Source organism: Gastrolobium bilobum, unplaced genomic scaffold (assembly GCF_033153095.1).
Source record: "Gastrolobium bilobum isolate Gb01-03AN ecotype WA unplaced genomic scaffold, APGP_CSIRO_Gbil_v1 utg50887, whole genome shotgun sequence".
NCBI classification, from domain to species: Eukaryota; Viridiplantae; Streptophyta; class Magnoliopsida; order Fabales; family Fabaceae; genus Gastrolobium; species Gastrolobium bilobum.
The window spans coordinates 352,442-375,106 of record NW_026897800.1 but is presented as its reverse complement, the minus strand read 5'-3'; the positions used below and the strand labels follow the sequence as shown (position 1 = coordinate 375,106).

The following is a 22,665-nucleotide window of genomic DNA, read 5'->3' as shown; positions in this document are numbered from 1 at the left end:
GTGAGCCCAATTAATGAACGAATAGTGTGGGCTGTCGTTCCAAAATGGCTCAATCTCAGACCCTACGTCCAAATTTAAACTTATCCGTCAGTACGAAAGAAAACACAAATATATATATGCAAAATTAAAACTTTATATTACAATCTTACCACTGCTAACAGGGTCAACACGGAGCGGTGGCATAACCTGGGAACTCAAGTTTCCTGAACTAGTATCAGCGTCAAAATTCCCCTCTACGTCCGTATCTGAGGTGTCACCCAGCGGAATAACACTCTCGGGTTCACCATCGTCTTCACTGTCCATATCCTCGTCATGCCCATCCTCATCCTCGTCTATTTCCCTCAGTGGTATCTGACTTAAGACAGGTGCAGGTGCAGATAAACCGACCACTCTGTCTTCTTGACTTTGACTTCTTCCATGCACAGGTGCAGATGAAGATTGACCACAGTCTATTTCAACATATATCTCAATAAAGTTTTGAAATTTTCGGTCCACAGTTGCATCTATGACACAATCCACATCTTCATCGTCACATATATCATTACCAATGTAGAATATAGCATCCTTACCAACTGTAGACTCTACCCTGGCGATCATCCGTTGAACGCCATGGCTCCCGTGTAGCCCCAATTTTTGGTTAATCCTCCCCTTCAACTCATTGTACGTAGTGCCCCGTTTGATTTTCAACATTTTCGTTTTTCCTTCAAATTGAACACCGTTGGGGCCTTCATAATGCTTTCCATCATAGTAAATCATGGTAACATACATGTTTGGACTTGAGCTCATCTTTCACACGAATTTTGGGGGTAGGAATCGGATTTTAGGGTTTTGGGTTCGGATTTGGGGGAAAAAATTGAGAAATAAAGGAAAATGACAATGATTTCTCAATTACTATGCCTCAGAGGTGGTGTGATGAAATGGAAGGGTGATTGGAAGGTTCACAGCTGACAAACAAGAGAAAGAGATCAAGGGAGGAGTTTTACATTCGAATATAATGAAAATGAGACCAAGAGAGGTCTGGATATAGGGTTTTTTGCGATCTTTAGTCGACTAAATAATGTGCTTAGTCGACTAAAAGTGCAAACAATTTAGTCGATTAAGATGAGTTTTTAGTCGACTAAAATTCGCGTTTCATAATTTCTGAGTTTAGCCCATTTAGTCGATTAAAAGTGCAACATAATCGACTAAATGGGGGCAGGATGGTGGATAGTTCTGGGGGAGGGGCAAATTGGTTATTAATTATTTAATTAGGGGCAAAAGGGTCAAAAACCCTGAAAGATAACATATGAATCAATGACCAGGGCAATAATTGTCTTACTTATATGACAAAATTATGTTTTGATTTCTTTACTTTCAATTGTGTTATCTTTTCAGGATGTTTCAATTTGCTGGCCCTAAGTTGATTTTTATGCCTTGTGAAATTCGATGTGGTTTTAGTTTTGTAGAATTTTTTTTACAAGTTATGTATAATAGAATATTTATACATCACAAGCATTCATGTGGATATTAGTAGCTTGAATTAATATGTTTTGCGAAGAACATATTAATGATGTAAAACCAAGGGGGTATAAGAGAAGTATAATTTAATGATGTGTTTCTTTGGCACAAGTTAAGGAATATAATAATATTTATTACTTTTCTTTAAATAATCATAATTATTTAAGGGTAATATTTTTCTTATGTTACTTAAGAAAAGTATTATCTCCTACACTCACATTATTTCAAATGAGTCTCACAAGAATTTTTCTCTCTCATCTCCAACTCTTTTCTCTCTCTTATTTATTGTTTGAGTAGGAGATAGTACTTTTCTTATGCAACATAAGAAAAGTATTACCTATTATTTAATGATTAAATATCATAATGTATTTTGATTTTTCAAGGTGTTAAAAACTTATTCTATCACCTTAAAATAGTCTCTTACTATTTTTCCTAATACTTAGTAAAAAATTATGAAATAAAAAGTAAGTGTATTTGTTATATTAGATATATATGAATATTTAATATTTTTAATTATTAAAATAATCAATTGGGATGATTTTTGTTTTTCTTTCTCGCTTAACAATCAATTAATTGAATATAACATTTTATTTGAAAAATAAAGAAAATACAAGAGTTATACTTTATTATTATTTTATAAAATGGTTTCAGTTCATAAACTCAATTTGGGAAGAAAAAATATTAAACGGTATAGAACTAATTAAAATACCGTTAATTCATTTTTATTTTAAATAATTTAAATAAAATTTGGTTCACTTTATTACACTTCATTCCTTTTGTTTCTAATTAAGAAAATTCTATATGTATTTTTTAAATTAATGTTTTCTTATTATATTTATTAAATGAAATAAGAGAGTATTGTTAAAGTAATAATATTTTAAGTATTTTAATTGAAGATTATTTATTTAAATGCAGTTATATTCTCATAATTTAAGCAATTTTATATCTACCTTATTTTTGTGTAATTATTTTATATAAAATAAATTTTCAAACAAATATAATAAATTGGCTCAATGATCGTGTTATCCCTATTTTAAAATTAATTTATCATTTTATTTATTTTCTTAAACTACGTACCAATCTGTCATTTTTTTTTTTAAATTATATATCAATCTGTTCCAATTGGTATAGAGTTTGAGAAAATAGACAAAATCATAAATTAATTTTGAAAGAAAGATAAAACAGTTACTCAGCCAAATAAATATATAAAATAAATGTTACGAAGTGATTATACATGCGAACCTTGAAATCAGATACAATTCATCTTTATTATTGATTTTGAGCTTAATGACCAAGCAACTTTGACAAGAAATTTTTGAATATTTTTATATCCTTAATGAATATCTTCATTTTTATTAAGTATTAAAATAATTATTATGATTTTGTTACTGTATTTCTTTGGTACAGGTTAAGAAATAATTAAGCACAGCTAAGCTAATATACCCCGGAGACCGGAGAAAGCCAGGTGGGAAAATGTAGTAGACGGGTTGGGACTTGGGACCAACTTTTTATCCCCGTGAACAATGTTCCACTGATTAGGCGGGGAAGATACATTTACTACTTTTCAGTAATTATCAAAATTAAATCACTAGATGCATTTTGAATTTTCAAGATACTAAAAATTTATTATAGCTTCTTAAAATATTTAATAACTAACTTTTATAATATTTAATAAAGAAACTATTAAATTAAAAATTAAGTGTATTTATTATTTTTGTATATTGTAAATATATTTTACTTTTTTTACTTAATATAAATTATTATCAAAATAACTGTTTGAGATTATTTAGAATCATTCCTTCTCATTTAATAATTTTTTATTCTTTGACAAATCCAAATTATTAAGAATATGTTTTGAGATAATGTATTAATACTCTATTTCCTTCTAGATTCTAGTCACACTTCTGCACTCTCTAGCAACTTTTGCTCTTCACCACAGTACTTAGCTATAAATGCTGAAACCCACTTAGAACCCACTCACTTAACACCAAATGACACAACCCAACAAGCAGCTTCCCTGCGATGCCAATGGCTTCTGCATGCTCTGTAATTAGGGACATAAATAAGTTAGGTTAGATTAGATTTTGGCTTAAATAGATCAGATTTGTAAAAAAACTTTTATCTTGATCTAACTTATTAGCCTATGTGTAACATTCTGGGCGTTGACGAGGGCGGGGAGTGATCGCCGGTGCGAAAGGGCATGGTGCGAAAGGGCACAAATAAGGTGCGGCTTCTGGCAGGCTTCTAGGGACCGAGGTACATGAATGAATCGAATCAACACCTGAAAGAGAGGGATTCCAGAGACTGTGCTGGTATAGGACGGTACAGTTGGGAATAACTTATAAGAATTAATTGGTACTACCTATACTAACAAGATGCATCTACTTTTCGGTAGCCCGGAACGGAAGAACTCCATAGTTAAGCGTGCTTGACTTGGGCAATTCTGGGATGGGTGACCTCCTGGGAAGTTTTCTCGGGAAGTGTGCGAGTAAGGATAAAGCATGCTGAAAAGTCTCGTGTTAGTGTGTGGGACAGTCGTTGATCCTTGCAAGTTGCCAGGCGTTACAAGTGGCATCAGAGCAGGCCTCTCTTCCAGTACGGTGTGGTTCGAGGACGAACCAGGCGGAAGCTGGTGGGCATGTAACATTCCGGGCATTGACGAGGGCGGGGAGTGATCGCCGGTGCGAAAGGGCATGGACAATGAGCGGCTCCTGACAGGCTTCCAGCGGGAGGTTACATGCATGAATGAATCGAATCGACACCTGAAAAAGAGGGATTCCAAAGACTGTGCAGGTATGAGACTGCACTGTTTGGGATAACTTATAAGAATTAATTGGTACTACCTATACTAACAAGATGCATCTTCTTTTCGGTAGCCCGGAACGGAAGACTGTGCAGGTATGAGACTGCACTGTTTGAGATAACTTATAAGAATTAATTGGTACTACCTATACTAACAAGATGCATCTTCTTTTCGGTAGCCCGGAACAGAAGAACTCCATAGTTAAGCGTGCTTGACTAGGAGCAATTCTGGGATGGGTGACCTCCTGAGAAGTTTTCCCGGGAAGTGTGCGAGTGAGGAAAAAGCACAATGAAAAGTCTTGTGTTAGTATGTGGGGATAGTCATTGATTCTTGAAGCGGTCGGGCGTTACAAGTGGTATCAGAGCAGAGCCTCTCTTCCAGTACGGTGTGGTTCGAGGACGAACCAGGCGGAAGCTGGTGGACATGTAACATCCCGGGCGTTGACGAGGGCGAAGAGTGATCGTCGATGCGAAAGGGCACAAACAAGGAGCGGCTCCTGGCAGGCTTCAAGGGACGGGGGTACATGAATAAATCGAATCAACACCCGAAAGAGAGGGATTCTAGAGACTGTGCTGGTATGAGACGGTACAGTTGATAATAGCTTATAAGAATTAATTGGTACTACCTATACTAACAAGGTGCATTTACTTTTCGGTAGACCGAAACGGAAGAACTCCATAGTTAAACGTGCTTGACTTGGGGCAATTCTGGGATGGGTGACCTCCTGGGAAGTTTTCTCGGAAAGTGTGCGAGTGAGGACAAAGCATGCTGAAAAGTCTCGTGTTAGTGTGGGGACAGTCGTTGATCCTTGCAAGTTGCCAAACGTTACACTATGTAGACTCAAATTACAAGTCTTACATGACATATATTTAAAAAATAAAAGTCTTAACTTATACCTATTAGCTTGTTTAAGCCTATTAAATATTTAATAATTAAAAAAATAATTAAAATAATATTACTTTATTATTCAAAATTATTAAAATAAGAATTTTATTTATTTTATTTAAAATAAATAATACGATATAAGTCGGCCTATAGGTTTATAGACCTGACATGTAATACAAAAACACATGACCTGCTTTCTAAATAGATTTTTTAAAAAACATAAGTTTGTTCTATTTGATTATTTGTAATAGACCAAGTCTGATCTAACATAAATTAAGTCGTAAGCTCTTATAGGCCAGTCAAACCCATTTACATATGAGCAACAAGTAGGAAGATTTGAAATTACTGAACTAATCTTGTTACACTCTGATGTTATTATGTCTTGTTAAGTTGATGACTAAACACTAATTATTTTGATTTTTTTTATAATTAAATTTTTATTCATTTTAATTTGCTCTTAATTGATGTGATTGAATTTTAAATAAATTCAGTTATGTTTTGCATTTGTCCGTGTCATCTTAACATTCAAGGTAATTGTTAGAAATTAATTGTGATTTCGTTTTAAGAATATAATTAATGATTTGATAATTTAATATTAATTAAAATGACATTATATAATTATTTATTATTTTTATAATTTTATTAATAAATCTTACATAAGCACAATTTCATGAGCTAAAAGTAAACTGAGATTCGTGAAATGAATTTTCTTTTTTTAACCAGTGGAGCCAAAGTGAAATTTATTTCAATTTATCCAAGGTAGCTCAGTTTACAATTTAATTCTTGAGGGTTTGTTTGGGTCAGGAGTTCAAATTCTCTCTCAATTGGAATTTTTTTTTGGAGCAGATGTCTCTTTTCTCAAATGAGAATTAGTCTTTTCCTTTCTCGAATAATGAAGCTCACTCTTCTAACGAGGGATAGCTTAGGGTCGTACTTTGAGGACAAAGTGATCAGAAGAGATTGAACGAGGATATTTACATATTATACCAAAAAAAAAAAGAAATTTATTCCAATTGTGGATGAGTTATTCTTACTCAAATTAGTTTGGCTCACTTTAAACAATTCCTCATATTTGTAGCTGATTTTGATGTAAATATGACTTCAAGAAAAACATAACAAGAGTAAACATGCAATTTGATTCTTCAAAGAAATTAATTATATTGCTTTAACCCTAATTTTTTTTTTCATTTATACATATTAATCCCGGAAATCGTAAATTGCTAACAAGTTCATCTTACAAAAAAAATATTATATTGCTAATCAGTTCACTCTTTTGAATATTAATTTATGTAGACAAAAACGAATGAAAGCAATACAAGTAATATATTTTGAAGGACTTTTTACCAAAAAAATATATATTTTGAAGGACTAAATTGCATACCCACTTGATAAAAAAAATGAATTTGTTATTTTAATAAAAATGAAATATGTTTCTCATGTTGTATTAGATAAAATTGTACAAAAGAATACAAAAAGTGAGTGAAACTCATGAAAGAAAAGATAAGGAAAAAAAAAGTGAATTTTATCCATTTTTTATGTGTGCATGAGATAAAGTTATTCCATGAAAAATGATAAACACATTTCTCTTTAATTAATCAATTAATCCCCGCCATCACCAATTTTTTTTCTTCTCCCACTTGTGTTCTTCCACTCATTTTTATAGCATCTTTTCTTCTTGTAGACCAGTAAGGGTTCTATACGATAATAAGCAAGCTTCGTCCCCAAGAAGGGGACCCAAGTTACAAAAATATAATAAATTAAACAGTAGACCAAAGGTTATGTTTGGAAGGTTGACATGGAAGAAGTTACATGGAATGAAACCACAAAACTTGTAACGGTCTCCACAAAGGTAGAAGACCCAATTTTAAACCTCAAGTCGTAGGCAAGTGAATCAAAGGTGAACGCTTCTCTAACAAAACTACTCCTTTGGGTTTTTTAGATGAATTGCATCTTTTCAATTTAATTTCGGCAAGCACAAGAGTACTCTTAGATTGCATCACATATGTGTACAGATTAGGAAAACGTATTTCTACACGGGAATAGAATCATTTTATTCCTCATGTGGCAAAGATAGAAAATCAGCTGATAACAACAACAATAATAACCAATCAACTGCTAAACCAACTTAGTTAATGATGAATAATCTTCTAGATGTGAAGTTCCAACATAATAGAACAGATATAACGATGTCGTTACTTGTTATAAACACAGCCTAACAAGGAGATTGACAGCCAAACCAATTAATAAATCTGCGTCTACTGCTCACGGCCCCCAGTAATGGACAGAGATGATCCCTTTCTTCATCGTATTTAAGTACACTTCTAAGCCTATGTTTGGATGGACTAGGTCAATAGTTATTAAATCTGAATCGATGGATTCTGGTTCAACCAGTAAAATTAAATTTATATAACAATACATAATAAATATTAAATTATAAATATTATAACTAACAAATGAAATTCGTATAGCGGTAAACTATGTAGCACCGATACCAACACGGGACACGTGACACGATACAATACGACACTCTGACACGTTAATTCTAAAAAATGTTAGATTTCGACACGTTAGGACACATTTTGATATTAAATATTTTTAATTTAGGTAGTGTGTATTATATTTAATATTCAATAATTTAACAAAAAAATGAAACTAAACTTATAATATTCATTAATTTTGCAAAGAAACATAAGATATCCCAAATATTTGTATTAAACTCAATAAAATGATAATCGTAATCGAACGAATCTAATAGTTGGAACTAAAAACTCAACATAACGCAACCTTTGAACCTTTTTTTGAATTTCTATAATGCGTATTAGAGTGTCGGAGTGTCGGGAAATGTCGAACATGATACGTCAAGATTTTTGAAGTGTCAATGCTTCATAGTGGTAAACCTTCGAGTTATCAAATCTGATGACTCAAGAAGAGATACCAATTTGAGTCATTTGACACCTATTTAATATCGGTTCACCGGTTTCATATCGATTTAAATGCACAACCAATCCTATACCAAAACTGGATTGATTGAGAATCCAATTTTCAGGTTAACTAGTTGGACCGACCGATCCAGTTTGGTTTTTAATTTTTCGCAACACTAAACTAAGGCTGTGAAGAGAAAATGTGAAGAAAAAAGGAATGAAGGGTTAATTTTAATTTTGAGTAAACATTATGCTTATCTGAGACTTTTCTTAAATTTAAAGGAATAAAATGATAGTAAATAACAAGTAAGCGTTATTGCACAAGATAGGCCCTTGCCCTTATTATGAAACACAAAAAAGCAATCTATTTAGTAAACATCCCCCGTCAAGAATTTTAACCAAAAGTGATTTGAAAAATATTAAATTGTGATAAACATCAATACCTTATTAATACTGAAGTTTTACCTCTTAACATAATCATATAAAAAAATTAAAAATATTAATATTAATATTAACAAAATCATAATATTTTTCTCAATATTATTAGGAATGCATGAATATGTTATAAAGCAGATGTTTAGCCAGAATTTTTTTTTTGAAAATATCAAAATACATTTCTTATTATTATCTTGTCTTATTAAAAGACAATCACATGGCATTTACCAAAAAAAAAAAAAGGAAATGAAAAGACTCACAACACATTCCAGAACACACAGAAAATGTGTCGTAAGGCAGTGGTATTTTTGAAATATGGTAAGGAAAGAGGATTAAAATTGTCCATTAAGCGTAAAAAATGAGAAATGAAGGATGATTTTTTAATTTGATCGTTGAGGTGAGCCTGTGATTGGAAAATCAATCGATCTATCTGGGCTTGGAAATTGGATGCTTGAGATCGCCGACTCTTGTTTGTTAAGGTTTTCTAAATCGATGAATCCATGGTCTGATCTACGAACGAATAACAACTAAAACTAACTCTGCAATCAGGGCGGTGCCGTTGAATTCCGCAATGGCATCATCGGCGGCGCCTAATGTCGATCTCTTCGATGCTTATTTTCGACGCGCCGATTTGGATCGAGATGGCCGTATCAGCGGTGCTGAAGCTGTGTCCTTCTTCCAAGGTTCCGGTTTATCCAAGCAGGTTCTCGCGCAGGTCTTTCTTTCTTTCTATCTATCTCTTACTCTCTATTTTTCTTAATTTTCTGCTTATGATTCACGTTTTGCTTGATATTATCAACTTCCACTAAGCGTTTTTAATGATTTTGGAGTGTTGTTTTGAAACTAATTAGCACTATACATGTTACTATTTTGTTAACATCACTTGTTGGCTTGGTATGGTATGCAGATTTGGGCATTTGCAAACCAAAGCCAAAGTGGTTATCTAGGGCGGGCAGAGTTTTATAATGCCCTTAAACTTGTGACTGTGGCACAAAGTAAGCGAGAACTAACCCCTGAAATGGTAAAAGCAGCATTGTATGGCCCAGCTGCATCTAAGATTCCCGCACCTCAAATTAATTTCAGTGCTACTGTTGCACCCCCATTGAGTTCTTCTGTTTCTGCACCTGCACCTGCACCAGCACCAGCACCAGCACCAGCACCAGCACCTGCACCTGCACCTGCACCTGCACCTGCACCTGCACCACAGATTAATCCTGTACCCCACCAAAATCTTGGACTAAGAGGGGCAGTTCCGAATTTGAGTGCAAACCAGCAAAACTTTCCTTCTCAGGGAAGTCAGTTAGTAAGGCCTCTGCAAAATTTGTCTGCTTCTGCTTCTGCTCCTAATCTAGCACCCGGTGTTGCCACCACTCAAGGAATCTCTGGAGTGGTGGGTGTTGGTGGAATTCGACCTCAAGCCCTCGGTGTCTCAAGTTATGGGTCCACTGGCAAGATGGGTGGAGCTCCAGAAGTAACTTCCTCTCCAGTTGCAGCTAGAGGAAGCGGTCCCGCATCAACACAGGACATGTTTGGGCTTGGAATGTCTGGATCAAATGTTGCACAGTCACCTAGACAATATCCTGCCTCTGGCACACAGCCATCAGATCAAGTGGTTAAGGATTCTAAATCAGTGGATAATTCTGTGAACGGTTTTGGTTCTGATTCATTTTTTGGGGGGGATATGTTCTCAGCTAGCTCATTTCAGCCAAAGCAAGATTCTTCTCCGCAAGGATTTTCATCTGGTAGTTCTCTGCTTTCTTCAGCTATTGTTCCTGTATCTGGAGGGAACCAGCAATCTAGTAGGCCTGGTGCACCTCCTGCTTCACAGAGCTCACTTGCAACCCGGCCTGTTGGTGCACAGCTTCAGCAGACCCAACCGGTGGTGAAACAAAATCAGCATGCTTCGCACCAGACACGTAATATGATGAATTCAGCTGGACTTCCAGCGAGATTGCAAGATTCTGCTTCCGGTCAGGCACAATCTTTCTGGCCAAGGATGACTCCGACTGATGTTCAGAAATATACAAAAGTATTCATGGTAGTAGACACGGATAGAGATGGGAAAATTACTGGGGAACAGGCCCGGAACTTGTTTCTTAGTTGGAGATTACCAAGGGGTATATTTTTTATACTTCTACTTCCTTACTGTTTTGCTAGGACAGCAGGCTTAAAATGCTTTCTTTAATTTTCTTCTTGTCTAGTGCTTTTGCTGCACATGCAGTAGGCAATCTGTTTAAATATGATTTATTACACCTAATATGGAATCTAGGTTGCATTTGATAGAATTTGCTTTTTGTCTTTTGGGGGTGCGGAGGGGGGTTCTGTTTTATTGTTCTAGTTTTCACGTCCTCCATGTGTTTTACTTTTCAATGGCTAGCTAATTCCCTGACCGTTATTTTTATACCATGTTTTATATTTTTCAGAGGTTTTACAGCTGGTCTGGGACTTATCTGATCAAGATAATGATAGCATGCTTTCTCTCAGGGAGTTTTGTATTGCGCTGTACCTAATGGAGCGACACAGAGAAGGACGTGCTCTTCCAGGAGTACTACCAAGTAACATTGTGCTTGATTTACCACCTGCTGGTCAACCTCCCACTCTCTACACTCCTGTAACTTGGGGGAACCCATCAGGTGTGTTTCCAAGAATTAGCAGTTTTTTTCCTTCTTCTTTTGGTTATAAGGAATCACACGCATGGAAAATATTTTCTTCTCATATTTTGTGTCTCTCCCCCTTTTTATCCTTGGAAGGTTTTCTACAACAACAAGGGATGACTGGTTCTGGTGCCCGACAAGTAAACCCTGCTGCAGGTCGGCCGCCAAGGCCGGCTGTTGTCCCTCAGCCTGATGAAGAACCTCAGAACAAGCAGCCGAAGTCCAGAGTTCCAGTCTTGGAGAAGCACCTCATAAATCAGCTGAGTTCAGATGAGCAAACTTCTATTAATTCAAAGTTTCAAGAAGCAACCGAAGCTGATAAGAAGGTTCCTATACTATCTTTGTTTCTTGCATCACTTCTATCTTTGTTACTGGTATCTCTGAAGATTGCACAGAAAGTTCACATTCTAGATTGTAATTTTGGAATGCTTATCATTATTTCAGCTCATATAATGTGTGCCTGATTAGACTCTATTGTGTTTCAAATTGAACACTGACAATTCTTATCATTTTATTCTTTTTGTTAACTGCAGGTGGTAGAACTTGAAAAGGAAATTGTGGAGTCCAGAGAGAAAATAGAATTCTACCGTGCAAAAATGCAGGAACTTGTGAGTATTTTCCTTACTATTTTTCGTTTGTATCTTCTTAAAACTCTATTATGTTTGATATATTGTCTAATTGCTCTGTTTTAAGTGTCTTTTCTAGATGTTAACAGGTGATTTGTTTACATTTATTCTGTATCTTGATTTGCAAGGCTGAGCCACATAGATGTACTGATGTAACTAGTAATTGTGAAATGTAATTTGGTAGAAAAATTGTTTACCATCATGATTTATTGCACTTCAGGAAGAAGGGATCTTGCCAAGATCCTTCCCCATGCGAAGCTTTAAGGATGCAAAATATACATAGGCTATTGTTTAAGTATATCTAAGAACATATTCTACATCCCTTGCCATTATTGTTATTGTAAATATCACATAGTCATTCACAAATCTAATCATTTCTTACTATAGGTCTACTGAACATAACTTAGTTACATAGACAACTATCTACTTCTTGGGTTTCTGTATCCTATTAATTTTAATGAAGTGAAAAATGGGCTCCTGGAAAGGTCTTTTACTGAATTGTTGCACATTAATAGATGGTTTGCCTTATCTTTCAGATTTTGGCTTCTTCTCCATATACATAGGAACTACTGGTCCATAAAAAAAGATACCTAGGAAATAGACATGTTCTGTTGCAAATACAGGTCGGATCCCTTTGTGTCTTATATATAATAATACTGTGGATACCTAGAAGAGAAGAACATAGAAAAATTGCCTTTCGCCCCTTTTTTGTTTTGCTTATGGTTAATAATGTCAGGTTAATATTCCTTTTTTTTTCTTCTCCTTTTCTAAACAAATTTCTTGTTCTTTTTACCGCAAAAGGTTCTATACAAGAGTAGATGTGACAATCGTCTTAACGAGGTCATAGAAAGGATATCTGCTGATAAACACGAGGTATCTTTCTTAAGAATTGCTTGTGTTCTTATTACCTCCATAACCATAATTTTTATCATTTGCTCAATATATTAATTTCAGGTTGAGATTCTAGCAAAGAAATATGAAGATAAATATAAGCAAGTTGGAGATTTATCATCCAAGTTAACTACTGAGGAAGCCACATTTCGTGACGTACAGGTACAATGATATACAGCTTTTTCTTCAGTTGATAGCATATCAGCATACATGCTAAAAGCTTGTTATTTTTTGCCTATTTTGTGTCGTTACTGTCAATTTATTTGTGTAGGAGAAAAAAATTGAATTGTATCAAGCAATTGTCAAGATGGAACAGGATGGAAAGGCCGATGACACTCTAAAGGTACATTTAATATTACCAGGTTTGCACATCAATCTTGAGAAATTGTTTTCATTTCTCATCCATTCCATCTGCAATTTTCAGGCTCATGTTTATCGTATCCAATCAGAGCTTGATGAGCTGGTGAAATCTCTGAATGAGCGGTGCAAGAAGTATGGATTACGTGCAAAGCCCACAACATTAGTTGAGCTACCCTTTGGTAATTTCAAACTTATATTTGGTTTTGTTATTATATCCTTTCAGATATTCTCAAGTCTTTTGCATGCCTATAAATTTGTTATATGGTATTTGTTGAATTTGTTTTTGTTTGGATCAGTTTTATTTTTTTAATTTGACGTAGTAGCCTTCAGCTGCTGGAGTACTGGTTTTGAATCAGTATGAAAATTATTTGAACTAATGCAACAACTTGAAACAGGTTACCTTACGAAGTGGCTTTTATCATATACAGTTTATTCAGCTTTTCTTTTGCAACCTTTAACTAATTTAGTGGCATGGTTCTGTATGGATAAGCTCTGTATAATCTTACAAAACTCTTGTCCCTTATTATTAGTCTTTTATGATGTGCAATTTTTTTTTTTTTTTAAATTACAATATAATATAATGATGAATTGCCATTGACACTTATGTGTTTCTATGTAATAGTTGCTACTTTAATTATTATCCAATGTTGGAATAATGCATTGATTATGTGAAAAGAAGGGAACTTGACAATCGCTGATGTTTCTGATAACAGTATGCAAGATAAGCTACACATTTTGAATATATTTTATTTAATTGATTTATTGTCTCTTCGAAATGCCGACCCCAACTAGTTTGGGACAAAGGTGATGTTGATGATGCATTGTCTCTTTGAAACACAAATTGAAAATAGCATGGTGGTGTTCTATAAAGTGATGCTTATTCTTTAATATTCTTATGAAAACTGTCTTTAGTTGTTGGTTTTCTGTTTCTTTACAATTTCATTTATCTTCCATGATTTTAATTAAGCTCAGAAAACTGTTTATAGTCTGCAAATTGGCTCGTCATTTTGTTAAATGAAATTTCTTCTTTTTTGTTCACTTGCTAAATGTATTGTTAGTCTCTTGATACAATTATCATGTTTTCTCATTTTACTTGTTTTATTTGTGTCCTGTCATTTCTCTTTGCTTTGTGGCATAGTAGTTAATTGCGCAGCAAGCCGCGCCGGATGGGCGTTGCGGTGCCTCTCCGCAAGAAACCACGCCGCACCGGAACGCAATAGCGGCCATTGCGATGGCATTTGCGGCCAAATTACGGCTATATTGCTGTTATAAGGCAAAATGTCAATTTTGTCCTAAATTTAAATGTGTAACATAAAAAATTTAAGAGTTTTTTAGTCTATCCGTCTCTCTCTCTGTCACTTCTGCTATCTCTGCCTTTAAAAAATGTTTCTTTTTGTTATTATTTCTGTCATATATCTATTCCGCTATTTCCGCAACCGCAACCCGCTATAACGCTATAGCGTTTTTCGGGGTTGGCCGCGACATGCCGCAATCCGCATTTGATAACTATGCTTTGTGGTGCTCTGCCTGCCAGTCCCATATGCTCCCCCCTAGTATATTTTTATATTGAAGTATGTTATAATTCTGTGCGTTTAATGTTTTTTCTTGCATTCTGTGGCCTCACTCAATTTTATCCTTTAAGGCTGGCAACCTGGTATCCAAGAAGGAGCTGCTGACTGGGATGAGCATTGGGATGAGCTTGAAGATAAAGGTATCCAAAATTATCCTGATTAGATCTAGATAATCTGTTAATTACATAAAAATAAAGAAGGAAGGTATTTTCTGATATTCAGACACGTGATGTGATAATGGTTAATGGGTGGCATTGAAGGCCTTAGGTTTCGATAAAAAAGGACATTTGCACCAGAGCTTCCATAAGATTGCTCTGATACCCTGAATAATAATGGTTCTGGAATAATTTTCCTATATTTTACCAGGGGCAAACAGCCTATGTATATACAAGATGTACAACCGACATTCTCCTCTAATTAAAGAGAATTGATAACTACAATTAAGGTGACAAATTTCTATCTAATAAATGATAATTTGCAAATACAAATAATGAAAGAATACACAGATAATAATTAAGGACATAAATGCAAACAATATCTCTTCACATCAGAGAAGATATTGCAACATTGATGCAAAAGCTGAATTTTAAGGCATGCCTGCTCATGACACATTGATATTTTTATTAGCTTAAAATAATAATATTAGAAGTCCAAGCAAATTGATCCAAGTCTGATCTTAGACACGCCCTTCGTGGTAACTAAATAGTTAACGGGTGAGAGACTAAAGAAATAGGATTTCATACTTGAATGTTACAATTGGGTGCTACATTAGAGGAACCAGCAGGAGCTGGTCGGTCTTTGTCTATATGTATAACATTCTCTTCTATACACGTACAGATCTTAGTTTCTGTCACATTTTCTGTTTGCTTATAATTAGTCGTACTAGGATATGGTACTATTTTCTCGGTGTAGCTGTTTGTCTAAATGTAAGGGATCAATTTTGATCGGTTCAATAGTTCAGGAGACAGGACAATCCAAAAATAGTTGTATATTATATTTTAGAGAAACTATATGGTATTGGTGGAATTAAAATTATGGTTAACTGCTATTTCTCTATTTTCTTGTCTGCATCTGTTCTCTTTTGGAGAGTGTTGGAAAAGACTGAATAAACTTCTTGGTGATTTTCTATGCTTTCCTCTAGCAGAATTTACTTTTGTCAAAGAACTCACTCTTGATGTGCAAAACATCATCGCACCTCCAAAACAAAAATTGCCGTCAGCTGTGAACAGGAAAGCTTTGGAAACTGACAGTCCAACATCTGCAGCTTCACCTAAGGGTGATGATAAGTTAGAAAAGCCCCAGAGTCCAACATTTGCAGCTTCACCTAAGGGTGATGATAAGTCAGAAAAGTCCCAGACTACAGATGAGCGGGAAATTGGCAATGGATCTGTTTATAATAAAAGTGAAGATGGATCTGCAAAAAGTGCTCCTAATAGTCCATTTGCAAGCAGTGCTATCGGAAGCCCCCATAAGTACTTTGCTGATTCTGATATTATGAAGACTGCTGGTGAAGATAGCTCACTCCGTGATCAAGATACCATACAAGAAACACAAAGGTATGGTTTCTAAGATTTGTACGTCACTTTTTCAAATGCTGGTCTGTTACTCATTTGATTGTAAAATTATTGGAGGCGTTATCTTATTTAGTTGATTGTTAATATTCTTTATGCCTTTGGAAGGTCATTGTGTTTTTTGTTATAATTATTATTATTGTTATTAAAAAATCACTTCCTATGAAATCCCAACTAGCGAGAGTAGGGGTGAGAGTATGCTTGTAGCCTTACTCTTGCATATTTGCTAAAAGACTGTTTCCCGTATTCGAACCCGTAACCTTTTATTGTTATTATTTTATAAAAATGGTGTTTATTATTATTAGAGACTCCTAGGTCTCCACCTAATAACTTAAGATTTTAGGTGAGTTAGTACATGATATGGTTTTAGATCCTCTATGACCGGATGGTTAGGTGGTTGATCCTTGTTGCCTCATTTTTTTAATCATATTATTACTTCGGCATGAGGTAAAGTGAGCTTGTGCATTATTCCTACAACTCAAAAGAACTTTTGTGTGAAGGTGTGTTTAGAGAGCACCAAATAATTTAAGGTTTTAAGTGAGTCCTTGATAATTGTCATCTGTAATAAATGATGTAGTTAAGAGTCACAATTTACTGTATATTATCACTTTAAAGGTTTTGAGCCACCATAATTTTTGATGTAAATCATTGCTGAATAGTAAAACTATGATACACACACCTCCTAACCTTCATGTGGAGGTCACCATCCTCCACTTTTTTACTTGGGACAAAATACCCATTTTTCCAACTTGACCAAAAAACCATTTGAGTTGAGACATCTTTGCTCTCTCTTTCCTTCATCTGATCATTTTGCTGCTGACCCAATCATACCCTTTTCCTTTCTCTCTTTCACTCCTAGTATTTTTGCAACTTGAAAGGATGCATTTGGCTTTTGTTAGATTTCATTACTGATTTAACTTGTTTCTTTTTGACTCAATCTATTGGGCAAAAAATGTTAGTTTTTCTAAAAATTCATAAATAAAGGAAAATTAATTGCAGATCTGCAAGAATAGGAAATGGAACATAATGAAAATGGGATGTGAATCATATCATAATGCTTACACAAGGATGGTATATCTGCATTTCTTAATTTTCAACACCTCTCTTATTCTTTAGAGAGAGAGAAAGAATACGAGGATGGTATATTTGCATTTCTTAATTTTCAAAAGATTCTATCTGATTATATTAGGAAAGTAATTATTTACCTAGGTCTATATATTAGAATGAATCCAATAATCCATGTATGATTAAGAATTATTATTCTGTAGTATTTCATTCAACTCTAAAGACTTTGTAATGTGTCTTATGATTGATATGGCAATAATCATGAGGCACCCTCACAGTTTTTTGGGGTATTGCCTCAACCTGCATTTCACCTCATCACAGCATGCTAATGTAGGTTTTAAATGCCAAATATTAGAAAATCAAAATAACCAGCCAAGTATATGATGAAATGGTTATAATATACATGAAGACATTTGATGGAATAGAAAACAATGTTGGATTAATGTGAATTTTATGAGCATGTTGGGCATGATATGGACTTTCACTTCAACTGTGGGTTTAAAAGGTTGTTTATTGGTTTAAGGTTGGTTTTGGTATACAGCAGTGTCAACGGATTCTAATATGTACTTCATTTCATTTTTTCACATGATATAGATCTTATGATCTTGCAAAATAATTGTTTATGTATAATCTTGATGCAGTGACCGTAGCGGTGTCAAGTCTTTGTTTTCTGGAGACAAAATTTTTGATGAACCAAATTGGGGAACCTTTGACGCTAATGATGATATTGATTCAGTTTGGGGATTCAATGCCAATAGCATCGTTAAGGAGGTATGGGAATGTCAAACTTTGAAAGTATTGTCACAGCAAAATTCTTTTCAAAACATTTGTTTTGTGTATATGTTCTCTAAATTTCTCCTGCTTTATTCTACCTTGTTATGACCAGTGATGGTTTTTGAAATTATAGCAATTAATTGGAAAAGAGAGGAATTAAGAGTGTATATAAATTACTGGATTGTGACGTTGTCATAATATTTTGAAAAAACTAACCTAAGAGTGTAATACACCTATTTATACTAATATTCTAGGAAGTACAAATATAGTATAACTAGTACCATTACTCTTAACATGATAAGATTCCTTACACTATTAATTATTCAATATTCTAATGTTTTCCCTCAAGTTGAAGCTTACTAAGCTCTCAGTTTGTTACAAATAAACCCACTTAACAAAAACCAATTTAAAAACATATTGACTTGAAACTTTTACAGGGTTACCAAATCACAAAATGTTAATTGGCTTCCGAAACAATGACTTTCAAATAATGATGATGCTCATCTAGAAGAGTTAGTCAAAATGTTGCATAGCCAAGAAAGAAAAGATAATGTTGGAAAGATGCATAGCAGGAGCAGGAGAAGGTCACCACTGGGAACAGTCAACACGGTAGTACAAAATCACCATTAGAAGTATGCATATTGGGAAAGAGATTATTAGCACACAATCATACACATCAAGGCTCAAATACACCAAACTTCTCCTAATTCATGAAAAAACATTATTTTAAAGATTTGAAATGAATAAATTACATAAAATTTGAAATCTGGAGACCCGAAAATATTGATCATCATCCATGGTCTTTCTCCATATTCAAGTTTAGAATTTATTCCTTCTCTTGACTCTTATCATCTGTAGCAAGTATTCATTGAGGCATTTACTCTTGGTTGTGCCCAGTAATACCTTCAATACCAAGATAAAGAGGTATGAACTCAAAGTTGACCCTTGGTGCAAGTCTGTTGTTATATTACATCTCCTCCATTAGTTCACACACTATTCGTTTCTTAAGATAAAAAGGTAGATTCAAAGTTGACCTTGGTGCAAACCTATTGTAACAGGGAAATCTTTTGTGGACACCTCCATTAGTTCATACCTAAGGTGCAAGTCTGTTGTTATATTACATCTCCTCCATTAGTTCACACACTATTAATTTCTTAAGATAAAAAGGTGGATTCAAAGTTGACCTTGGTGCAAACCTATTGTAACAGGGAAATCTTTTGTGGACACCTCCATTAGTTCGAATACTATTTGTTCCCCTATCTTACGTATAGTTTATAATTTATTATATGAAATACAAACTACTTAGTCACTCTAGCCTTCCATAGGTTTTCTTGTGGCACCCTATCATATGCTTTTTCTAGATATATGAAGATTTTATAAATTACAATCAAACCCGGCAATAGGTATGTAGCTTCCATATAGTTAATATGAATATGACATGGAGGTTCAGGAGATCTCAATGGTTACATGATACTTATGACTGGATATGAAGTCATGGTGATTTGGTTATTAGAAATTAGAGCTTGTATAAGATTTTATGATTTGTCTTTTAAAATCAAAGGGTTATGTGTCATTCTTTGCAAATATATGGAAGCCAGTTTGCAAAGGATTGATGGAGTAAGAGGATAAAGAATAATGTAATCAGAATGAGAAAGGCATATAAATTGAACATATTCTAGGAATGATGAAAAGTATCACAACTACGCCAATTTTACCGAATCCTTCCCGTCTGTTCTTGGTATTTCTTAAATTTAACATTTTAAGTTGCTTTTTCTAGATAAATGAAGATTGTGCAGGTTTTTTGTTAACTTTTATAAATTACAATCAAACCCAGCAATAGGTAAGTAGCTTCCATATAGTTATTATGAATATGACATGGAGGTTCAGGAGATCTCAATGGTTACATGATACTTATGACTGGATATGAAGTCATGGTGATTTGGTTATTAGGAATTTAGAGCTTGTATAAGATTTTATGATTTGTCTTAAAATCAAAGGGTTACGTGTCATTCTTTGCAAAAATATGGAAGCCAGTTTGCAAAGGATTGATGGAGTAAGAGGATAAAGAATAATGTAATCGAATGAGAAAGGCATATAAATTGAACATATTCTAGGAATGATGAAAAGTATCACAACTATGCCAATTTTACCGAACCCTTCCCGTCTGTACTTGGTATTTCTTAAATTTAACAACTCAAGTTGCTTGTGTGTATTTGATTAATGGTTATTTATACAGTAGCAGTAGCAACAATGTTATATGGAGCTGAATGTTGGCCAGCACATAGGCAACATGCACACAAAATGGGAGTAGCAGAGATGAGGATGTTAAGATGGATGTGTGGTTATACGAGGATGGATAAGATGAGAAACGAAGATATTCGACGTAAGGTAGGAGTACTACCTGTGGCTGAAAAGATGAGAGAACATAGATTGAGGTGGTTTGGGTACGTAATGAGAAGACTTCTGGATGCTCCCGTAAGAACAAAAGTTTGTTACCAGGAGCTCGATACAAAGAAAGGTAGAGGTAGACCGAAACTTACTTGGGGGAAGGTAGTAAAACAAGACTTAATAGAGTGAGATATAGATTGGCGGACGATGTGCCTTAGGACGGAATGGAGAAAAACTATTTGCATGGTAGAGGGTTAGACCCGTTGTTATTCCAATATTCCATATGGTCCTTTTTTAGTCCTTTTCCTCTTCATCTTCATCTCCCCCCTCTTCTTCTTTTCCCCTTCCCCATCTTCTTCCTCCTCCTCTTCTTCTTTTTTATTTTATTTATTTATTTTATTATTTTACACTCCTTTTATTTTTACTTTTATATTTATATATATTATTATTGTTATTATTATTAATTTTTTTTTTTATCCCTTTGTACTTTTCATTTGAGTTCATCTACCACCGATCCCAATTCGTTTGGGATAAAGGTGATGTTGATGTTGATGTTGATATAGTAGCAGCTTATTGATCACCTTCGGACATTTGTTTTTACAGGAGAGAGATCTTGACAGAGCTGGAGACAACTATTTCTTTGATTCTGGGGAACTGGGCCTCAACCCAATTAGAACAGGTTCACCGCAGGCTAGCAATCTCTTCCAGAGGAGCAGTGGATTCAGTTTTGATGATTCTGTTCCAAGCACTCCCCTTTTCAGTTCAAGCAGCTCACCCCAAAGGCCCAAAGAGTGGTCAGAAACTGCTTTTGACAGTAGCTTCTCAAGATTTGATTCTTTCAGAACACATGATAGTGTATCTTTACCTGCTCAGGGGCCCCCAGAACGATTTGATTCAGTCCGCAGCACTACGGATTTTGATCATGTTCATGGCTTTCCAGCTTTTGATGACTCGGATCCCTTTGGCTCTGGGCCGTTTAGGACTTCATCAGAAAGTCAAACTCCAAGAAGAGGATCTGATAATTGGAGTGCTTTTTAGTTTTAGTAATTCTACCGTACGTGCATTTTTTCTGTCTTCAGGCCTTCCTACTGTTGGCTTTGTTGGAGTGGGTTTTTTGTGTTGCTATTTGGAACCCTCTTATTTGTAATGTATTCTTTTGTATGTAACCCTGTGTATTCCTTGTTCCTCACTTTTTCTTTGGGGAGGGCGCGGGGTTGTGTCTAGCCCAGCAATCCCACTTCCTTTGTTAAATTGAAAGTGAAGGTCTGTTTATATTTTTGGCTGTTGGTTGATAATTTTTCCCGAATCCCGTTGAAGAGATCTCCATCTGAAGAGATTGTGGTATTGATTACTTTCTCATTTGAGTGTTGTTTAACGAGCGGAATTTTATTATGTGCCTTTTTTAATTTAATATTGTGAAGCAAAACATGAACTTAATTTCTCTAATTAAATCCAACTTCATCCTATCACTCGGGTTGTTCTTACTTCGTGGCGACTGTTCATCGGGCAGTCCGAATGGGTTTGGTTGATCAGTTAGCAAACTTAAATCGTATTTGGGTAGAATAACTTCATTGAACTGTGGTAAACAATGAAATTGTCAATTGAGTTGTTAGATTTAATGGAAAAAATTTAACCCCTTAGACAACTCCCATCTTAGCCAGTTTTTACATTTATTATATAGAATTTTATTGGTGCTGAAAAAGCAAACGTAGCTTTTCCAATAAGAATAGTTTCTACACTTATTGTTGTCTCGAAAAATGATATTTACCTGAAAACTTTTAAAAGGGGAAGCTATGCTGTTCCCCGGGGAGTTCCTGAGACACAAAATATCAATTTGCATTCGAATGTGCCCGTAAATGAAAGAAATAAAAATTCTACATTATACAAAGCAGTGCAGAAACTCACTTCGTATTATACAACATTAAACAAATGCAGTTTCTACTTTTTCTATTGACCTGAAACTGACTTCGTATTATACAACCTTAAACCAATGCAGTCACTCAGGCAGCGCCATAAAACACGGATCATAAAAAGCAAAGCAAACTTCAAAACTTCTTCTGTGCACCGATTGTATAAGCATATAACTCAATTGGATAATGCATTAACCACCAAACATTCCGACATCCTCATCCCATCCCATAAAACCGGGCTCCCACGATTGAGAAATTAAAATAAATGAAACATGACAATCTGCTGCTCATGTCTTGTTTTTTTGGACTCGTTT

At 34.8% G+C, this 22,665-nt stretch overlaps 1 protein-coding gene across 2 annotated transcripts; it reads left to right on the top strand.

Moving 5' to 3' along the window:
- The first annotated feature begins 8,950 nt into the window (after positions 1-8,950).
- LOC133310431 (uncharacterized) lies at positions 8,951-21,816 on the top strand. 2 transcript variants are annotated; one of them, XM_061511367.1, is made up of 13 exons: positions 8,951-9,256; positions 9,449-10,658; positions 10,965-11,174; positions 11,292-11,521; positions 11,729-11,803; positions 12,623-12,694; positions 12,776-12,874; positions 12,984-13,055; positions 13,137-13,251; positions 14,715-14,783; positions 15,788-16,199; positions 17,921-18,050; positions 21,045-21,816. In XM_061511367.1, the coding sequence occupies exons 1-13, from the start codon at positions 9,113-9,115 to the stop codon at positions 21,477-21,479; spliced, it is 3,273 nt and encodes a 1,090-aa protein (XP_061367351.1). In that variant the 5' UTR covers positions 8,951-9,112; the 3' UTR covers positions 21,480-21,816. The 2 variants fall into 2 exon arrangements, with proteins under 2 accessions (XP_061367351.1, XP_061367350.1); XM_061511366.1 differs by having other exon boundaries at positions 15,785-16,199.
- Positions 21,817-22,665: the final 849 nt, after the last annotated feature.